General features: G+C 40.4%; 1 protein-coding gene across 2 annotated transcripts in view; it reads left to right on the top strand.

The window, feature by feature from the left end:
• Positions 1–5,376: 5,376 nt before the first annotated feature.
• KCTD8 (potassium channel tetramerization domain containing 8) overlaps positions 5,377–22,650 on the top strand; it is a 233,958-nt gene continuing 216,684 nt past the window's right edge. The window contains exon 1 of one of the 2 annotated variants that reach the window (XM_068943005.1): positions 5,377–6,301. In XM_068943005.1, the coding sequence (XP_068799106.1) occupies positions 5,452–6,301 (850 nt within the window). In that variant the 5' untranslated portion in view covers positions 5,377–5,451. The remainder of the gene's footprint in view (positions 6,302–22,650) is intronic. The other variant, XM_068943006.1, reaches the window with a different exon arrangement.

Genomic DNA, 22,650 nt, shown 5'->3' on the forward strand with positions numbered 1-22,650 from the left:
CTGTTCTGAAAAGGAACCAAAAGCCTATGTAAGCACTTGGGAAATTTTAATTCTGAGCGCTACATTTTTTTCTTCTCTATTTTAATCTTAATGAAGGAAAAGAAGTCTTGCATTCTTCATGTAAAAAATACAATAATGTAAAATATACTATTCCTTCATTTAGTTTTGGATAAAATAATATAACTGAAATATTTTAATTAAGCTAGACTGGCTTATAATTCATGGGCTTGTTCTTTCTTTTGTTTTTGCTTTGGTATTGTAGTAAGAGCATAGAGAATACTTCCAGCAGCTACAGTATAAAAGAACAGGCTTTATTTTGACTTTCGTAAGTGACTCTGGACCCTAAGAACTCATCAGGTAAAAATTAATGCAGCTGTTGTAGTGAATAATTCAAATAAATCAGTTCAGCCACAGTATGAAAGAGATGGCTTAACAAAAGTAAGCTTTGTAAATATTTTAGAAAACAGACACATTCGCTATTAGTGACTAAAACTTCCAGTGCCTGAGTAGCAAAACTTGCTTAACTCTTCTTGATTAACTTGACTGTGAAAACTTACCACTAAATTTTTTTTCCTGAAAATGTATAATCTCCAAAACTTTAATAACCACCTGTTCCAAAATGCAACTTATATTGGAACAATCAATTACTATGGACTCTACAGAAGAAAGTTCCCACATTCGTAGAATCAAGTGTGCAGATTAGTTTCTTCAGATTTCAGTCCCAGTAGGGCACGTAAATAATCTATAATACTAATCTAAATGTATGAAATGTTGAGTACACTTGCAATGCTGTTTAGGTCCTGAATGTACAAATACCCACAGCACTAATTTTAAGCATATGAATGCTTCCATTGAAGTCTGAGAATTACTCACATAAATAAACATATTTCTAAGTTCTTGTAGGAAAAAGTTCAAATTGTTTGGAATAATACAGAGTTATATAAAAATATCTTTAAAACTAAATAACAAGTAAAACCAAAAGCTTAAAAATAGGTGAATTTTGAGACTGGAAGGAATATGCAGCATGGAGGAAAGTTGAAAAGGAACAGGTGTTTAAAGAGGCAAATGTTATATTAAAATGACCACTGTTAGGAGGATGGAAAACTGATCAGCCTGGAATCTTTCAGAAAGCCATATCCTTGGAATGATGATAAGAATAAGAGGTAAAGGAATAAGAAGGATCTAAGAATTCTTAATAAAGATATTAAAACCTGAAAAAATGACAGAAATGACAACAAAAAGGAGGAGAGAATCATGAAAGTGGTCAAGGCTTTTAGGGCTTATTGAGCCAAAGTACAGTAGTGCTATAAATATGGTTCCGCTGGCAGTTTGTCACAGACTTGTCTCCAATTTTGATGTCAATTTTTGGGCTGATGACTTTTTGAAAGACAACATAATCACCTTAAATGCTTATCAGGTGATTTCTGTAATTATCACAGACCTGCTCATAGCAGTCACCTGCAACTTTTTCAGTGTGATAAACTATTCTTCCTGCTTGATCCTGCAATTCAGGATAGAGGAACGATTTCCTTTGGCTTCACCGGGAACCTGGCAGATGACTTTTCTCCTTACTAAAAAAAGTTTGTCTGTTTTTTTTCGTTTATCAGGATTACAGAGTTTTCCATTCTCTTTCTAAGAACCTCTCAACAACTGTCCAATTTCAGTGTTTGCTCTTCTGTAAGTTCTCCTCTGCTTTGTTGTCCATTTTCAGGAGGGGAATAAGATATATCTTACAATTTAACTTTAAAAGTGGTCATGTAGTCTTTGTTTCACGTTATGTAACTACGTCAAAAATAAGAATGTAATGGCATGTAATTATATTTCAAGGTAACTGAAATAGTGAACACATTTTTATTTTATTTTTATTTTAAAGTATGTCTTTAAAATAGTTGTCCTAATCTTAAGTGTTGTTTTGGGACAGGTCACTTTTGTGAAGGAAACTCACCTCCATCTCTCTCTTCAGAAACCCTAACTACTTATTTAACGGTATTTACTCATGGACAACTATACTGTAGAGATTACTGTAACCTTTTAAAGACGTGAAAAATCTACCTTTTCCCAGGGATTTCAGTTCAAAACCAGACTGAACAATAAGCCCATAAACTTTACTCATTCCTGATACATGAATTTCCATTTCATAACTGGACAGTCTAAGCAGTATTAAGCACACACTTTCATCTCTGTGTTTGTCACAAGGATGATCTGGGCTTTCCAAACCTCCTTTCTGTTATTTTGCCCTCTCTCAGCATGATCCTCTCAGGTCAAGATTTAACATGTAGCCTGGTCAGGCCAGTACCCTGAATAACTTCAGGGCAGGAAGGATTACAGTAAAAACAAGTTTTTTCACCGAGCAGCATGCCCTGCCTATGTCCCTCATGGCCGCCTGGTTTCTGACGGGGTGTTGTTGCTGCCTGCTGCTTGCACCCGTGCATCTTCCTAAGGCTGGGGCTAGGGAACCTTTCAGAGAAATTCTCCCTCACATGCGGTCTTGAGCTCTGCCATACCACGCTCCCACGAATAAGGAAACATCACAGCAAATTTTCATCTAGGGTTTCTTCTTTGCTTTAAACATCGTACAGGCACCCTTGCATATTTGAAGCATAAGGATATTTATTTAAGTACTTAACACATTTAGTTATTTCTGTTGAACTGGCCTTATATGTCAGTGAAACGGCCCTGCGGGGCCCCGCTGCGCTACGCATGTGCAAGCCTGAGCCAAGGGGCTCCTTACTTCTCAGGGCACAACCATGTTCTGTCTGTCCCATTCTCGTGAAAAACTACCCTCGAAGTTTATGTACACTTTGGTCATTGACTCAAACAGAGACATCGTTGGACCTTGCATGTGCTTATTCACAGAGGAATCCTTGAGCTGACCAAATAATGGGCAGCATAGATGTCTGTAATACAGAAGCAACTCCAAGCATTAGGAATAAGATTCTTCAAGCGCTTCATGCAATGGCTGATGAGCCCAGAAAGAACACTTTCCCTGATAACCCTGAGATGAAATTTCCTCTTTCCCTGAGCAACATGTTAACATTTATTTAATATATGACTTCCATGCAACCTGCCAAACTTGGGCAATCCTGTGCAGTAAACGCTAATATTTTTCAAGTTACATATCCTTACGTTACACATCCTTTCAAACTACAAGTCACTAGAGAGTTACTCCATAGTACACAGAACAGGGTGGATGTGAAACCTGTGAAACTCTTAGAAGTCAGTAAAAATAGTTCAATTCTTGGGAAATGAATTCTTGGGAAAAGCAATTTCACCTACAGGAAAGATCAAGACAATGAAAACCATCTTTTCTCACACCTTAAGGATTTAAGTCTTAAGAAATATACAAAAAAAATGGTCAATAAACAATGGTGCCTTGCTTTCTTGGTGCCCAGCAGTTTGAATGGTGATTTTTCTGACCTTCAAGAATGTGTCAAACAAAATAACCGTGGAAAGAGGAAGAATTTTGCTTTAGTTTCTTACAGTCATCCCTATTTTCAAAACTATTCATCAGTTGTCACACCTCAGTAAGTGGTCAAGAAGTCAGGAGCTGTAGAAATATTTTTCAGCCACATTTGTACTCTATTACAGCCCTTTCACTCCCACATATTCCTTACGCTGGGAACATAACACATCTAGTTTTCTAGAAGTCTTCACTCAAAATTTTTCCAATGCTTCCACATGGGGTGGGTAGAGGGGGGATTTGCCTCACCTAGCCTGAGGCATGTAAAAGATAGGAGTTGTCCCTAAACATTAGATTTAGGGCCTATAGCTAACGGAGGGACAAAGGTACTACCACGGTCCATCTCACCTTGAAAAAGGTACCTAAGACCGGCCGGATGAAGTTCTGTGGAGATGTCTGTTTCTGCATTAAAAATAAGAAGTAGGTTAAAGAACATGACTAAGCTTTGGATGGCTAATGCTCATGAAGGATACCCACTCTTCCTGTTCACCACACACTAGCGAGGAGGTAACAAATGCCAAAAGCATTGTAACTGTGAACTGATGTTTTTTATTCCCAGGCCTGAAATGGTTGTTGTTTAAATAAAAAACAAGTTACCTCTGTGGCACAATTAAGGCTTGAATACTTAGTTTTTCAGGAATGACAAAAAACAAACCTAAGGCATCCCCATCCACGAACTACGCAGCACAACAGAGTGACGCGTAGATCTGGCAATTGTAGTCAGAGAAATCCAGCCAGTTTTAGGCCTCAGTTTCTACCAGCAAGGGGCATTGTACGTATCTCTTTCAATACATAGGCACAAATCTGTGCTCTAACACATTCCAGCAAGACAGACTGATAGTAAATGCATCAGAAATCTGGACGCAGGTGAGTTTTGGCTCCAACCAAAAAAAAAAAAATTACAAATTCTACTGTTTATTTAAATAGAGTGCAAATTTAGTTGTAACAGTGCCAGCAATTCAGACGGCAATGTGTTCCAAATTGAAATCTGTGTTTGGCATCTGGATCCTAACAGCAGCTGACTTTCCTTTCTGCTCTGAATCACCCCAATTGCACTGTCAAGCTAGAGAGCACGTTAAGCTGCTGCCGAGGCGCTCTGGCAATCAAGACCCCGGTGCGATGTGCCCCAGCGAAGCAGCAGAACGGCAAACGTAGCGTTTGCGCCCCAGCGAGGCCTGTTAGATTTGTACCGCCCGGCCAGCGGTATACCGGTTTCTTTCATGCCCTCAGTTAAATTCCCCCCTTCCCTTTTGGGAAAGACACGCCGGGACAGCGCCGACTGTGAAATACACCGTCAGGCGCATCCTGCTGGATGCTACTTTTTGACGGACTGCCCTCGGTCCCGCGGCAAAGCTCCGCGCGCACCCACCGGCGCGGCAGCGTAAGGCAGACGGAGGGATTTGGGGGCGGTGAGAGGTTTTTTTTTTTTTTTTGGAGGAGCGGGGTGGTGGGGGTCCAAACCAAACCAAAAAGCCACCCACCCGAGGCGAAGGGGAGGAGTCGGGGCTGGGGCTCGGCTCTGCCCGGGGCCGCGCCTGGCAGCGCTTCGCCAAGCAGCGGCGGGCCGCTCGGGCCCCGAGGCCAGCGCGGCTCCGCGCACCCCCCGCCCGGCCCCGCCGCCCCCGCGCACCCCCCCCCCCCCCCCCCGCCGGGCGGGCGGAGCGCGGGGCCGGGCGCTGGCGGCAGCAGCGCGCAGGGCGAGGCGGGGCGCAGCGGGCAGCCCGTCCCGCCGCCGCCGCCGCTGCCGGGCGCCCGGCGGGCCGGGGAGGGGGCGCTCCGGGACCCGCGCCCCGCCGCCCGGCCCGGCCCGCCGCGGAGCCGGAGGGCGGCGGGAGCGGCGGCTCCGTCCGGGCGCTTCCGGGCGCGCCGGGCGGCGGGGGGAAGGAGGAGGAGGAGGTGGGTGGAGGGGAGGGGAGGGGAGGGGAGGGGGAGGGAGAGAGGCCGCCTTTTTTAGGAGGGAGACCCTCCTTCGCGGCCGCCCGCTCGCAGCCATGGCTTTGAAGGAGGCGGGCGGCAGCATCCTGCCCATCAGCGACATGGTGTCGGGGCCGTCGGGCTCGCCGTTCCCCGAGGTGGTGGAGCTGAACGTGGGGGGCCAGGTGTACGTGACGAGGCACTCCACGCTGCTCAGCGTCCCGGACAGCACGCTGGCCACCATGTTCTCGCCCTGCCGGGGCGGCCCGGCGGCCGCCCGCCAGCTGCCCAGGGACAGCCGGGCGCGCTTCTTCATCGACCGCGACGGCTTCCTCTTCAGGTACGTGCTGGATTACCTGCGGGACAAGCAGCTGGCGCTGCCCGAGCACTTCCCGGAGAAGGAGCGGCTCCTGCGGGAGGCCGAGTACTTCCAGCTGGGCGACTTGGTCAAGCTGCTGTCGCCCAAGGTCACCAAGCAAAGCTCGCTCAACGACGAGGGCTGCCAGAGCGACCTGGAGGACAGCAACTCGCAGGGCAGCAGCGACCGGCTGCAGCGGGCGGGGGCGGCGCTGGACAAGCGCTCGGGCTTCCTCACCGTGGGCTACCGCGGCTCCTACACCACGGTGCGGGACAACCAGGCGGACGCCAAGTTCCGCCGCGTCGCCCGCATCATGGTGTGCGGCAGGATCGCCCTGGCCAAGGAGGTCTTCGGCGAGACGCTCAACGAGAGCCGGGACCCCGACCGCCCCCCCGAGAAATACACCTCCCGCTTCTACCTCAAATTCACCTACCTGGAGCAAGCCTTCGACCGGCTCTCCGAGGCGGGCTTCCACATGGTGGCTTGCAACTCCACCGGCACCGCCGCCTTCATCAACCAGTACCGCGAGGACAAGATCTGGAGCAGCTACACCGAGTACATCTTCTTCAGTAAGTGCTGCCCCGGCGCCCCACCTCACCCCGGCAGCCCGGGCCCCGTCCCGCACGCCGCGGGGGCCCCCCCCCCTCCCCGGGAGGGGGGAGCGTTAAGTTAAACGCAGATCTGCAGCCCCTCGGCCCAGACCAATGTGTAGCTCGAGAGAAATGGGCGCTCTCACCCCAACAGTTCAAATTCTTATTTTGTGCTTTTCTTTTTTGTGGGGGGAGAGGGGTGGAGAGGGACAGGGCTGCGAGTGGCCCCGTCCGAAGCGTGGCGGGGTAGCAGCCCCCCCACGCGCGGGGGGACTGGGGCTGCCCCCGCTGGCGCTGCGGCGGGCGCGGAGCGGTGCAGCCGGGGGTCGCGCCGCTCCGCCCGAGCGAGGCTGCGCCGAGATCGCAGCGCGGAGCCGGGAGCGGGGAAGGGCTTTAATATTTTATCGCTCCATTTCCTTCCGTTGCCATTAGCGGCGGAGTGGGCACGCTCCATCTGGGCTCGCTTTCGGCCAGGGAAGGGGTAGGGCAGTGAGAGGAGAGCCAACTTTCCGAGGAGCTTGTGAAGATCTGTCTCAAAGAAAAAACAAGCAACCAGGGAAAAAAACGTAGCACGTATACAGCTCTGAAGTAACTCTGCCAGTTGGCTGTGCGTAGCCTTAGAGGTGTCAGGTCACTCGCGGACAGGAAAATCAAGCGATGACAAATGCCGAGGTTCAGTCTCACAAAGTACCTCCTATGTAGGATATGGGCTAGAGAGCGGTTTCGGGGTAATGAAACCACAGCTAGGTGAAAACGCCAACCCTTGGCAGAGATTTGTCTTTAAAAGACACAGGTAGCCTCACATCTTTGTAATGTGCTTGCAGAGTTCAGGAAGCCTTTGGAAGAAATAATCTTTCTCTATTCATTTTTTTTCCTGCTGCCTTTGTGTGCTCTTGCACTGCTTGCACACAGGTCGGATGGTTTTGTAAAACATCTCTCTGCCTCTGTGGTGCCGGTGGGAGATGCAACCTCTAACTTCACCAGTACTGGAGTTAAATAGAAGCAACCTACCTGTGTTGTGTTCAACACTGTATCTAGGCACAGTATTTAACAGAGGAGGGAGGTGTGAACAGTTCTCTATTCAGAGGAGAAATTAATTGAACAGCTTACGCTGCAGTATATTCGGTAGGTGGTGAGCATCCTTTGCTGAACAGACTTAAGTATTTTAAATACAATTTTCCAAACTGTAATGAAACAGTTTTTGAAGATTAACTGCATAACCTGTCAAGCATGTCATATTTAATTAAGACATGTAAAAATTGAGCTGTAGAAGAGCTTTTCACTTTTCTCGATGGACTTTATTGAGTATTTTACATAATTATCTGAACGCCCTTTCTGAGAAAAATGGACGTACTGATTTCCAAAATAGTACAAATTCCTTATTATCAAGGAGTACGTGAAATAGCTTGTCCTGTTTTTGCAGAAACAGATTTTTAAGTGCATAATGGTGTGCATTTGTCATACTCATAAGGCTTGATTTGTTTTTTTGTATCATGATCAGGTTGCTGTATAGAACAGTGCTGTAGCGGAGATCAGTGTTCCAAATTAATCCCTGGTGTAATACCACTGATCTATGTGGAATTATGCCAGGGATGAATTGGATATTGTACACCATGATTTTTGTTTAGATTCTAGTTTCCCAGCTTACTATGATATGCTAAGTAAAACAGATAGTTAATTACTTAATTTGATATAGTTAGCCGAAAACTTATATTTTTGCCAGATATTTTTGTTGTTTTGTTTTTACTTATGAGTGCAAAAAAGGGCTCAGCTGAAAGTAGGCTGAAAAAAAGGGAGCATATTTTAATTTTGTTTGCTTAGCTAAATATTTGGCAACCTTTTATTTAATGTGATTTCAGACTTTTTTGTATAATTAAATACTTTTTTCTAAAATATAGCAACACGGAAAGAAAACTTACAGAATAGCCAAAGTAGGAAGAGAAACAAAGGCAAAGCACAATGCCTGAAATAATGCATTAATCTTTAATGCATAATCTTTTTTTTTTTTTTTAATTGACTAAATGCCAAATTGATGGAGACCTTTGATTAAAACAATACTCTTTTTATTAAATGTCCTGGACTGGTTGGATGCTTGCTGTAGCTTTGCTTGACTTCTGCACAAGAAACCATCAGAGGGACAGCTAACCTTGGAAGCCTGCCTTAGTGCTGCATATCAGGGGTGAGAAGATTAGTCAGGTTAACTGGCTCTAGACTTTCCAACAGCGTTTGGCAGGACTATACTCCTTTCTTCACCCACTGACAGAGGTTGATACCCAAAGAGAAGAGCAGGCACTCCTCAAGCTGTTCCTCAGCCACACTTCCCCAGGAGCCCTAGAGATAAGGCAGCGTCTGTTAGGAGAGGGCTGATTTCCAGAGCTCTTTACAGAGAATGTTCAACCCGGGACTGTGCCCTACAGACAAAAATATCAAGACAAAAAAACTTTGAGGAGGCTATTCGGGTTTTGCTAGTACCTGATAATTAATTGGTGCCAGCCAAGAAGAAACCTACCTAATTTTCTGTTACACTATTAAAAAACCCCTAAAGCTGCATTTGCATTTGTTATTCACAGCATGAGCTTCCTCAGCAAGAAACTGTTAGTTGTTGGTCCATAATTATGTAGCAACCACATAGGCTTCTTTTTGACCATTGCTCCTGAGGACTTGTGGACAACTCTAACCATATCTTAGTAACAGCAGATGGCAAAGTGATTGAAAAAATATATTAAGATATATATGTTTCACCCATTTTCTTAGGTCATGAGCAGCTGCCTGGGTTTCTCATTGAAACCTTATGAGGAATGTTTGAAGGCTGAAGGTGGCCTTTAATCTATATTTTGTGAAATAGATTTCAAGTCCGTTTCTAATATATCGCTATCTTTGCTAGGTATAATGACCGTTTATCACTATTTAAAACAATGGAAAATACTTAATTTTCTTAAATTCAGATCAAATTCAGATTGGATACTATGTATGCATCTATTTAATTTATAAATTGCTTAATATCCAGAGATGCATTAATTGTTGCAGAGTAATTCTGATTCAAGAACCAGAGGTTGTTTGACACTGCATACCAAGAAATAATACTTCAGCCTTTGGCAACGTGTGCTGACAAGTACAAAGGCAGACATTCCTTTTTAGTATGCATAATTCCTATAAAAAATTAGGTTCTTTGCCCCCAGTGGTGTGCAAGCTATCTAATATGCAATGACTGCTTCATTTATTTAGACGATTACTACACAGCCAGAATTTAACTTGCATACATGGCTTAGCCCTGTGCTCAACAGATCTGCCCCGTGTAACTATTACAAATCCTATCTGTTAATGGTTGATAAAAACAGTAACTCTTTATTTTCGTATTGAAAAGCCTCTATTAGAGCATATTACTTTTTTTTTTTCCCCTCTTTTTCCTGATATGTTGGCTCCAAGCCACACTTGCATGGAGCTTGAATGCAAATAGAGATCTCTAAGCTACCAAACCGCTCACCTTAGCACATGGCAGGGTGACCTGGTTCAGTTAATGCAGTAGTAAATGCACATGCAGTTTGTGGAGAGGTTCCAACTCTTTTGCTGCACTACCATTTCAAGCTGCTGTACAGGACCACCTTATGGTGCGCGGTAGGTGATGGCCTTATGACTGTCTCACAGAAGTTGCTTCTAGGTGGAAAACGGAGGCCAGAGTCCCTCCTTGCTTCCTGTGGCTGCAGGCAACTCAACAGATCTGTTAGCTGGTCACTTCATGAGGAAAGGGTAAAATTTACACTTTTAAGCACTTCTTTCTTTCTTTTGTGGTTCACAGTGTCCCTCAGTACTGTTGTATTATACAGCATTGCCTGTGCATACTATTACAGTATTTTCTTCTGTAGAATCTAATTGGTCTTAATGGATTTCACATTTAACATCTGCTACGCAGTCTGACTTATGGGTATGGAGAGCATGATGCCCAGCTGGAAGCTTTCTGTTCTGAACTGACATGTTTATTGTAAGAAGAGTGAAGTAATACTCCATGAAAAAAACTTTGACATGTATTCTGTTTTGACATTTCTGTTTCACATGTAACATTATCTGTTTTCTTGTCTCCTTTTCTTGTTTGTAATAGGTATCTTTTACATGAGTTTACGGTGCTTATTTTCCAACCAAACTCATAGCGTTCTGTGAGATTACATTGCTTACTGTGGAAATCATCATAAACAACCGATAGCAATTTAATAATCAGTGGGGAATAAGCAGTTGGAAGCAATGAACTTACGGAAGCAATATGGTATTCTGTTTAATAAAAAATGTTTCTTTTTTTGTGATAAAAGGGAGAAGAAAACAGAAAGTGACATGTGAAATGGAGGGAAAACACGTAGGTAAAATGCTTTGAGATGTTAATTGCTATATAAGTACCAAATCCAATTCAACATCCCAAGGAGATAGCAAAGGAATGGTGGATTGGCAGATGCTGCAATACAGCTGGGCTGCTGTTCTGAGGCCACAGAGTGGGGGTATGAGAACCATCCTGTGCAGGTTTCTGTAGCAATTAATGCCAAACTGTTCTCCATCATTTCGTATTTGGTGATATTTTTGCTACTAGGAGTGTCTGTGAGATGTGGTAGTGGTGGTTGTTGTTTTTTAAATTTATTCCACTTAAAAAAAAAAACCTGAGTATCACTAGGATGAGAAAAGAAAGGAGACTAAAACAGAAGTAAAAGTAAAGTAAGGCTATTGTTCCTCTGTGGAATGTGAGGTGAAGTTTGACACTTCACTTCAAGCCTAAGTTACAGTATCTGACAGTATCAGGATGTAGGAATGTTGTTTCTGGTAGGACTGTTGTGCAAAGCACTTTAAAAGAGTGATTCTGTAGGCAACCATGTTTATTAGTCATGTCAAGTTTGGATAATGAACCAGAATCATAAGGCAGAATATTCTAAAGCTGTCCTATGTTCAACTCTAACATAGTTAAAAATAAATAAATAATAATCTACTCTTTTTCTTGTCATTTCTCTAAAATGAATATCCCTGAATATAAAGGGATGAATCAAAGTGTACAGTCATAAATTACTAATATGGGAATATTTTTCTTAGGCAGCTATTTGACATAAAGTGAAATAATGTGGATTATCAAAATCAGTATTCTAAGACATCATTTCTACTCATCATTTCAACCAAGGGACTTGATTTAAGATGCTGATTTCAAAAAATGTGCAAATAAAAAAAAGAACAAATTCAGCATTTTAATAATATTAATAAATAATGAAAACCTGCAGGTTGTCTACAGGCAGCGTACAGATAGTGCTGCAGTGAAAACTATTCTACAGGAAACTACAGAAATAAGTAAGACTCCATAAATCTGATCTGACTGTAATCAGATTTTAATAGTTATATACAATTTTTGCACTTCTTGCCATAAAGTTACATTTTTAAGCACTATAGAGACACGTGAATGTTTGGAGATGAGGAGTGGAACTGTTGTACAGTATTTTAAAAATAAGGTTACAGATTAACTGAGGAAAAACCAGCTATCATTGGATATTAGATGCCAGGATCAATATTAGTTAAGCAATATGCACCTTGATACAAACAGTTTTTATTTCTGATATTGTAAAATGGGAACATGCTGGATTTGGTACTATTACAGACTTGTACTTCATGTGGATGGCTTGGGAGCAAAGTTACAGTGTTAGAGAAGCTGGCTTTGCTGGATCCGTAACGTCATTTTGCAGGAAAACGGCTTCTTGATGTCAGATCACTTCTACGTTTTGAAGGATTTATGACAGTACTGGCAGGGAAACTTTCACTTTTCCGCAATGGGATAAGCAAATCATATCTTATTTTATTGTCAGTGTGAACTTCTAGTTACCTGCAGCTCAAGTATAGAATTCATGTGAACAAAGCATTTTTTCTTATAATAGTGTACCAGCCGCATGATTTAAAATTAAAACAAAAACTACTAATGATAAATGATCTTTCACAATATGTTTGTTTTCGCAGTGTGATATGGCTAATATTTCACTGCTGATTTTTCTACCTCGCAGCAAATACCAAATTTACCAATATACTGTAGTGAGAATTTGTGTGATGAATAGAAGTTTACTAAGCATTACACAAAGGAGGAGTTCATCAGTGCCCACACGTCCTCTTTTTGACACAGTTCCATATTTAAGCATAGGTCCCCAGAAGCAGAAAATGTGAAACTGGTCAGGCAGCTCTCGGAGATACTAAAAGTAAAATGGTAGGGGCATGAGGAAAAACTGAAGGGATAGAAAGAAAAACCCTCTCCCTGAACAAGCTCTGCGCTAGCATGGCCTGAACAAAGCAACTAGAAGTAACCAGTTGTATTTTGGCACCTTTTCAGGTTAAGGCCTAGATCTTTGGTGAGTCAAATATCTAAATGGAGAAAGAAGGAAATATATGTCAGCACACGTGCATCCTTTGACTCCTGAACTACTCAAGACCAGCATGGTGCCTGGTGTAGCTCACCGTAAGCTTAGTATTGCTCTGTGTTGCCTCAGAAACTAGGCAGACCTGATCCTAGCTGTTACTGTAAGAGAAGTGAATAGCGTGGCCATGCTGTGGCCTTACCCTCTTTTCCTGCCCCCAGTTTTGGATTATTTTACTGCTGGAGTCATATCAGAAGTCTACAAAGTTAAACTGGTCACGATCATGTCGAGGGAGCTTTCCCACATCACAGACTGATTATTTGGTTGGTAGTTATTTGACTTGGTACAATTGTTGAAAAAAGCTGGAGTCATTATACCAGATCACATCCTAACCATGCAAGCTTGATAATTTTATATCTGAGGATGACTCTATTTCATTTCTGATGATGAAGCCTTTGTTTCTTAAAGCAGCAGGAATACTAATGGCACTCTAAAATCATTCTCTTCTATAAACTAAGTCACATCTAGTAGAAAATCCTTACAAAATTATCAGGGAAATTTAATTTTGTTTTAGCAAAATAAATGCTTAATGATGGATTTCCTGGGGAAATCATTTACTCCAGCTTGAAAATGTGTATTCTTTCTGAGAAGAGGTATTAATTTATATTCTAGTTGAAATTAATATAGTAACTAAATGTTAGGGGAGGAAAAAGCTCTGTCTAAAGTGAAATTATCATTTTTAGTATAGTTTAAGTACTTTGCTTTACAAATACTTTGTAGATTTGACTTTTTTTCCTTTTTTAAATTAAATAAGTATAGCCCTTGTGCATTTAGCTTTTGTCTCTCATAAGTGTTCAGGATTATTCAATGAATTTTTTTTCCTTCTTTCCTAATATGAGATTAGTCATATAAGCAGGGACTAACAGTGTGTGAAATTCACACTCAAGTCCCATTAACAGCTGCAAGATAGAGCTTCATTGGGACTGAATCAGCAAATAGTCTTGGGCTAATTTTTCACATAAAAGTGAAATTCAAATTACATGAGTAATTATTCGGTTTCATAATTGTTTCTAGTACACATATTCCTGGCAGGAGGCTAGCAGTGATGATTTGCAATTTTCATGGTATTTGTAGAAATTAATGCCATGCTATCTACAATTGTGTTTTATCAGAATGTGGTAACAAAAATTATGTCACATTTTGACCTATTAGTTTCAGAAGACATTTGAGTGAAAGAGTACATGTTATTGCAAGATATCACTATATTCATATAATCACATCTCAAAATGTTTTCAGGACTTTGCCACACATAAAATATGTCACAGTGATGTTAACGGGAGTTTCATATTTCTAGCAAAGAGATGAATACGATGCTTTAAAAACATTTTTGCAAATGTGATTTCTTCTTTCTAGAATTACAGCAGTAATTCCATTACTGTCTTAGTAACTGTCTTGCCCAAAGTATGCTCCGAACAGGAGTCAGGGTTTGGGAGTTGTACCTTTACTCGTTCTTTGCTCTGTAGAGGCCTGCCTGGCCATAATCAGTGTCAGGACTGCTCTCAGTTATAGGTGGTGCAGTCATTCCTTCATCAACATTTTGCAGCTGAGAGTAACTGGGTCAAAATTCAATTACTCCTTTTCTCATTTTGCCCATATGCCCAAACCCTGTGGTAGGGGCTGTGAGCAAAGGAGGCACAGATGGGAGCCAGTGCCTCTGAGGGACTGCCACTGCCTCAGGGCTGTGTGCCTGTCAGGTTTACAGCACCTTTGTAGCACTCGAGCCGTGTAGTGTGTGCTTGACCTATTTTGTTCCAAATGACGTGTACTTAGTGAATACGGAAGACTATAATGGATTATAGAACACATTAATAAAACTTCCTTTTGAAGGGAATGCTACAACTCAGTCTTTAAAAATACTGTAACTCAATCCAGGGATGACAATTCAATCACAAATGCAAGTACATACAAGAAGAATAATGCATCAAAGTAGATACACTGAGCATCACTTTTGGGAGATGCACTGAACATCAGTTTTGGGAGAGAAGGAGGGGGTTGAGAAAGTGAAGAAATCGAGACCCTTCCTGAATTTTTGTTAGTGAAATTAAACATTCCATATTTGCACAGCATAGGTTCACTCCTGTTGTGTATAATATTTAGACTTTCTCTTTGCATGGCACTGGCACAAAGATACATACTTCAAGAGTGAAATCAGATTTTTTTTTAATATATATATGTAAGCAAACAACAATAATCTTCAGGTGCTTTTTTATCTTTTTCTCTTTCATCCTCATTGGCTTTTACTCTTTGGTAGTATTAACAAATATTCCCAGAGAGATGAATTGATGCTCAGGGACTCACATTTTGTTGTAAACAAACTCCTACAACTTAAGTTAACAGTGAAATTGTTTCATATTTTATTAAACAGAAATGGTTATAAGTTCTTGTAAAGATTACAACTATGTCCGTATATTATATGGAAGTTATCGTTTCATTGACTGTACGGCACCTTCTGAGTTATTAAAAGTGTACTACCACTCCAAAGGCTTTTACTAGTGAATATTTTATAAATTTCTCAGATATCTGTGAAGCTTTTCTGTTAAATAACAGCAGGAAAATAATGTCCAAATTCTAATTCACGCATGCTTGTATGCATGGGTAAGTGTATCACGTATACATATGTGGTTAGTGGCAATCATACATCTATAAGCTGACACCATTACTTATAATCCAAACTTTTTTTCACCTAGTAAATTTAGCAAACTGCCTTCTTTATCCAATTTTATGTTATATTGCTCATAAAATGCCTGCATCTTTCTTACATGATAATTGCAGTTTAAGGTAGGAAAGAGTTAAAGCAAATACGTGCCATAGTACTCTTCAGTATGATTTTAAATGCTCAGACATAAGATATTCTTATTCTATCCCATGAATAAACAATTTGCCAGAATAAAAGAACTTACTGAGGGGAAGAATTTTCCTCTGGAAAATGAATTCACTTTTCCATGCCATGGTTTCATTATCTCTTTGTGGTGACAAACTGTCTATAAAAAACATAAGCAAGCTCATCAAGTACTACATTAAAAGTAGGAGAAATCCAAGTTTTTCCTGCCCCACAGAGATGTTTAGAGTTGCTAGGGCTAATTTGCTTTTTCTGTGATCTGCAGGATGTGCCTTAAACATTTTCCACCTTTACTGATTTGCTAGTTGTTTCCATACCTGCTCCTCTTCACTTCATCTCAAACTCACTTCATCTTTTTTTCTGTTTTTCTGTCTTTCTTCCCTCCCTCTCATGTTTTGCATTTCTCCTCCCTCTGTCTTTTTGTTCAGCTAGTTGCCTTAATTCCCGCTTTGCTTCAGAACCTGAGGGTCTGGTGGCATGTTTGTGTGAACTCTTTTTTTGCCCAACTCTGAGCTGGCTGGATGCAAGACATTCAAAATGGAAGTCTGATAGTGGTGCTTGTTCGGCCCTGTACCTAAACTAATATACATTATCGACAGGACAGGTACGTTTGATTTCGTTTTTAAGTATACTTAGTATTTCAGTACTAGCAGTAAAAGCGTGGACTTAATAAAAAGGTTTTGAAACGTTTGGATTCCCAATACCTTTAATATCGAAACGCCGGCAAGAAATATACCAATTCTTTCCTTTCTTTGCCCGGTGATAAGCAAAACTACAACATGAAACTTGTAAAGTTCATATCCATGAAATATTTGTATTATTAATTCAGCATATAGGCTTGATTCTTTATAAGAATAATAAAAGAGGTGGTGCTAATATTTGTATATAAAGAAATATATTTTATAGACGACTTATCTTACTAAGGTCCAGAATTTTAAAATGACAAATTTTCATATGTTGCATATTGATTATATACATAAATTAAAATGTTACTCTTATAACCTGACTCTTACTAACAGTTTGTTTAAACCAGATGGTATTTTTTCTGCCTGTTAGTCAAATCCCTATTAATAACTATTATACCTGCAAAATTTCCAGCAATGATAAATATCTATTATGCATATATGAAAGTATTCTCTAATGCTTCTGGTCCTTAATCTAAGCTTCTTTCATTCTTATTCACGCTTATGAATACAAGATAATATGAACATCAACTACAAAAGGGTGAGAAGGCAGACAAAACAAGTCAGTAAAATAGAGTGCCAACAATTTAATTTATGTAATGTGAAGACAATACAGTGGAGAAAGACTAAAACTAAACAATGTTTCTGCTAGTTTTTATTAATAAATGCCTTTTCTTTCCCTTTCTTCCTGCTGTCACCCACTTACAGCCAGTCGCTTCTTGGTGCTGTGCTTTCCAGACAGCTCTGTTACTGCTTCTGTAATTGCTGCTTACTGTGGCTTTTTAGCTGATCAGAAACAGAGTGGAGGCATGACTCCACTTGCTTTTGCACCTAGTTTTGTCTCTTTCTGTTGCTTAGGAGTATAGATGGATGGACTAAGGGATATTAAAAAAACAGTATACAGCTTTATAAAAGTGTGGTCGGTATTACTGAAGCTGCTTGTACTTCAGGGATTTTAAAAAAAAAAAAAAAGGTAATTCCATTATTTATGATGCAGGATAGAGTGAGAGAATTGTTCTGTTGAGGTTGTGTCTGTCCTGTCTGGTTTCCAGTATTTCCGTGTCAAACACCACATCTTCCCTTTTGGGTGACTTGTCTGTTTAAAGTATCAGTTCTTCAGAGCAGAAGTTTTCTGTTTCTGTAGGGTTATATATGCCTAATGCACCCTCATAATAAAAAACAGTCTTTGCTACCATTCACAAAAACACTGGGAATAACAAATAGCAATATCCCTTTGCTTCAACATAATCCTATAATTCCTTTCTTTAAAGTAGAAGATAGAAACTTTTCGAAAGTGTTTCAGTTATTCAGTATGTGACATTTTTAGTAGTGGTGGAATTTTTGAACTTCTAATGCATAACCTACTAGTTTTAAATATTCATATGATTTTAGCTGTCTCAGCCTATCCCCCAGTCATTATAACATTCACATTTTCATTCACATCCTTTCGTTACTTACTTTTTCACCTGCAGTTGAAGCAGTAGGATGTCTGAGTTGGTGGAATTATGCCCCTAAATAACCGCGTCTGTGATCACGTTTAATTACAGGAGAAGGAACGCACTCACTGCAGAAGAGATTAGCCTAAATAGTGCCTATGTAATCAGGTCCTCGGTGGCTGAATCCTGGCAGTAGTTTCTTCCTCAGTTCGGTTGCCGTAGATATGACGAATAAGATCCGTGCAGTCTGCGGAAGCGTGTGTTTTGGTCTCTTCAGAGCGTAGTTGCGTTTTTCTGATTCGAGGGGTACAGCACGGAGTTAGGAGGGCGCTTGGCGCTGTTCACCCCCGCCAAAAATATGCGCGGGTCTCTGGCTGCTGCGGGCTGGGGCAGCCAGCAGCTCCCCATGGGGCAGGGCCGGGCCTGGCTGCCTGGGCCCATCCCGCCGCCTGCCAGCGAGCAGGGCGGCCGCCGGTGGCCGGGCATCCCCTGACTGATCCCGCGGTCAGGTCAGGATCAGGCCTGGGGCCGCGGCGGGGCTGGAGGTGGCACCGCTGCAGCATGGTTGAGGGCCCCGAGCGGGGGCTAAGATGGCGGCCAGGGCCTGGGCAGGAAGTGGGGCACCGTGAGCTCAAGGCAGTGCCAGAATCAGGGCCTTAAAAGTCCAGGGTAAACAGGAATTTTGAGGATTTTTTTTTCCCACAACTTCATAAGCTTTTTATAACACAAAACAAATGATAAATAACTCCTTAATTTTTTTTTTTTTTGTAGACTTCTGACCTCAGTTTCTTACACTTTTTGAAGCACGAAAGCAGGAAACGTAGGGGCTCTTGGTCAAAGAAACTAATACGGCAGGAGTTAAACGCAACTAATACTTATTCAGTGGTATGGCACACTGCTTCTGTATGTTAGGCCCTGCTGCTAAGGAGGTGTGAACTTAATAGTATTCTTTTAGATTTATGTTAATAATATTTCACTGCAAAACACAGAGGGGAAAAAAACTCCTGTTCTAAGCAACTGGTAACGTGGAAGAAAATTTAGAAAAAATATTATTTGATTTGCTTTTTAGACTACATTAAAATGTTTTATTAGTAATTGTTCTTATTGTTGACGTGTGACTGTATGCAGACCTATCTATATTTTCATGCTAATGGTACACAAAATATTTGCAGGAGCTTGTAGATTTTTTTGGTTTCATTTTTTTTAAGTGTAAAAATGTTCTGAAGTTTGAGAAGATGTAGTGATTTTTTTTTCTTTTTTTCCTATTTTTAATTCATGTTTTTAGAATTAGATTTATCCTATTTTAGTCAATAGCTGGGCTATTAGCAAAAGTAGTTCTTAAAAGTAGAAACATGGGAATCCTATTTGAGAATAATATGAATCTAAAATTAAGCTCCGAGTCAATTCTTACATTCCTGAATGTATTTTCAGAAATTTCAGCTAAGTTCAATGAGAATATCCATCTGCACTTTAGGTACCAGTCAAGCATAGGGATAGGAGAATTTGAGTTGACACAGCTGGTTTGGAAATCTGGTTTTTCTCACCATCTTCATGACTGGTAAGAAGCTGCACTTGTTTCACTTCTTCTTATCCTGTGGTTATATTGGAGGTTTAGCAATAGGGGAATTATGACATTTTTACCAAAGTTCACTTAGTTTCTGGCAGCAATTAGCTCTCAGTCTGTAACATGGTCAATTACATCAGTTAATAACAGTAAAAGTACTGTGTGATAGCAATAGTGGTAAAACCTATTGATTCGTCAAGCAGTTATATATTAATAGCATTACAAGTTGCGGCATAATTCAAAGTACTATTTCAAATTGGGTTGCCATCATTTCCATTCAAGAAGGCATGTGACTTTGACTGCAGATCAGTAAATTAAGACTGTTAAATGTTGCATATGGTAGCTGTATAAAACTCTCAGCTTTCTGTCCTAAAAGATTTACGAATTCCTTACACGTGTTTCAACTTGATAAAAGGAAAAGCTTTTGCACCGTTGGGGCAGTCTGGCATTGGAACAGGTTGCACAGTGAGGCTGTGCAGGTTGTGGCATCCTTGGAGGCTTTCAAGATCCGACTGGATCAAACGCAGAGCAACCTGCAAAGCAGCTGAGCCTGCTTTGAGCAGGGAGTTGCACTAGAGACCTCCTGTATTATCCTGTGCTTCTGTTGTACGATGTGATTTAACTTGGCATTGGCTAATTGAGATCAGTTCTCCGGAAAGGAAGAGTAAACTGTTGCAGATAAGTTAAGAAGACTCTGGAGAGGTATAAATTTTGATTATTCTGAAAATCACAAGTTTCAAACAAGTTTCAAAAATTTAACTTCACATTTACTTACTTTTGTGTGTTGTTCTAGTAGTCAGAATTGAAACAAGTGTGCCAGGGAAAAGTTTCTTCTTACAGTCTTACAGGATTTTCTGGTCCAACTGCAAAACTACGGAGTGTCAGATAGTCCACAGATAAGAAAGTTTCTGAAAAAGTTTTCAAAATGATTACTGGATAGGACTGTGGGAGTTCCCATGAAGCTATGATGTGATGTACTGCAAGATACTTCACTCTAAATGCCTAATGCTACATTTAAATTCGCAATAGAAAATTACATTTAAATGTTGGAAATAAGTGCAAAAACATTTTCCTCATTGGATGCTGATTATTTTAATCCTACCTCTCTTGTAGTATCATTATGAATTGTAAAAATATTGTCATGATATATTCATACTGAGAACTTGGTCAAAGGAGATGAAAGAAACTGAGGTATGGTGGTTGGATAAATTATCAGGCTTCTAAATAGTTTTGAATACTGGTTGTCTTAATTCTTTCCTTTACTGATGTAAGTTCATTTTCTTTAGGTCCTTTCATAAAAATTTAGCAAAGCACTACTGTTTAAACCTATAATTATTTTTATTGTCCTTTATATCTTCTACAAAAATATCTCTCAGAATGCCTTGAATTTCTTTGAGGTATTCCCCATTTTGATTTTTTTTTCAGCGTTGACTTTCTTTAACGTGACGAATATTTTCTTGCTTGAGCTTTTCAGCTGCTATATTTTTCCCCTCGCATAGCCTGAGTCAATTTACAGAGCGACTGAAAATGCAGTGAACAGGTTTTTTTGTAGCTTAGAAAATGTAAAAAAAAATTATAGGGCTAACATGAACAATGCTGAATTACTTTTTTTGTGGTTATCCTGGTTTTATATTAATTTATCTATAAGTACTGACTCATTAATTCATACCTTCCTATTAAGATATGCCTGATCCTGGTAGATTTCTCCAGCTACCCAATGTCTAATAGGAAAGTGTCAGAAACCTCATGTGACTAGCTATTGAATATATAGCACATGAGGGACATATCTTTTTTTTTTGTGATGTTGTAATTTTAATTGTATTCCAGTTGCTGGAAGGTCTTTTATGCCATCTGTGATTTACCACCATGAAAAAGTAACAGAATGAAAAGAGAAAAGGAAGATGCATTAGAACTTCTTTTCCTTTTATGGATTTGTTTAAAGGCTACAGGGCCAACATATTTTCCATTGCACATCTGCAATAAAATGCTAAGATACGGTATATTTCCATTGGCATTAGTGGTGGTGATGAGATTGGGGGGACGGGCACGGGTCTGTTTATTCAGCTAAATCCACTTAGGGAAGGCTTGGATGTCTTGGTGGTGTTTACCAGTCTGTCCCTTTATGTCTACTTTAAATATGATATAGAACTTATATGGCTCTGTATTCAAACCTCTCTGACTTGGACATACTTCTGCTTCTGTGAGAGCAATGGAGATGGTTCCTGCTTCTCCCTCAGAGAAGGGAGAAAGCCCCCTGGGCACTTTCTGCTGAGCAACAGCAGCCACAGGGTTTCCAGCACTTACTGGAAGTTGAAAAGCAAACCTGTTCCTTTCCTCCTCAGTTGGTGTTGTGTCCTTGAAGCAGTGTATCTTGGAATTTAGCACCTCAGTGATCTGCGTAGCAGAGCCTCCTCATTTTAGGACTATTATTCCAGGCTCTTTACCAGACTCTAATTGATGCCGTAACTCTTTTTATGTCTATGTCATAAGTGTCAAGCCTTTTTTTCTTTTTTTTTTTTTTTTTGGGCAACCTTTAGGGCCAGATACTTACTTTATTTTTAAAATAAAAGCCTGAAATTCAGATATGATCATGTGAATCAGGAACCTACTATCTACTGTGCAATGTTTTCAACTACCTTTTCAGTGTAAAGGAGTGCCTCTTTTCACAGTTCCTAAGACTGTCATTGGAGCTACAGTAGCAATTCAGCAACATGATATTTCCAAATATTTCTCAAAGCAATAACTCCATATTATATATATATATATGTAATATAAATATGCACACATATATATTAAGCCTCTAATCAGTTTTATTGTCCTTCTTTATATCTTCTACAAATAAATGTTTTTATATATAAATATATATATAGCATATATATAAGAATGTAAAGAAAAGGCATTAACTGGATTGTGATATCGTGGCTTAATATTCTAACTGAGCCATATTATGATGGTTTGGGAGGCATATAAATAAGTTTTGTTATGAAAAGACTAATCAGTATTTTTCTTGATTACGTCATTGACATGCTACGTATACTTGGCAAGATACTTTACCTCCTTTTCCTGACATTTATAATAGTTGCACTGATATAATTCAGTATTTTCTTGCCATATCATATGTAGTGGTCATTATTTCATACATTCTTAAATAGTTAAACAAATACATCGGTGATTCTTGGCCATTATAGGCATCTTTCAACATGAGAATGTTGAAATAATTTATTTTATAATGTTAGTTGTAATAAAAAATAATTCTAAATTATTTCACACAAAGTAAACACTGTTTGTTGCATTTTGATTCAAAGCTTCTTGCGGCCTTTTCATTCTTCAAAGATTTAATAAAGATCCAGGCTATGTACAGTTATCAAAATATAAATATAGATTTAG

Source organism: Struthio camelus, chromosome 4, assembly GCF_040807025.1.
Source record: "Struthio camelus isolate bStrCam1 chromosome 4, bStrCam1.hap1, whole genome shotgun sequence".
NCBI lineage: Eukaryota > Metazoa > Chordata > Aves > Struthioniformes > Struthionidae > Struthio > Struthio camelus.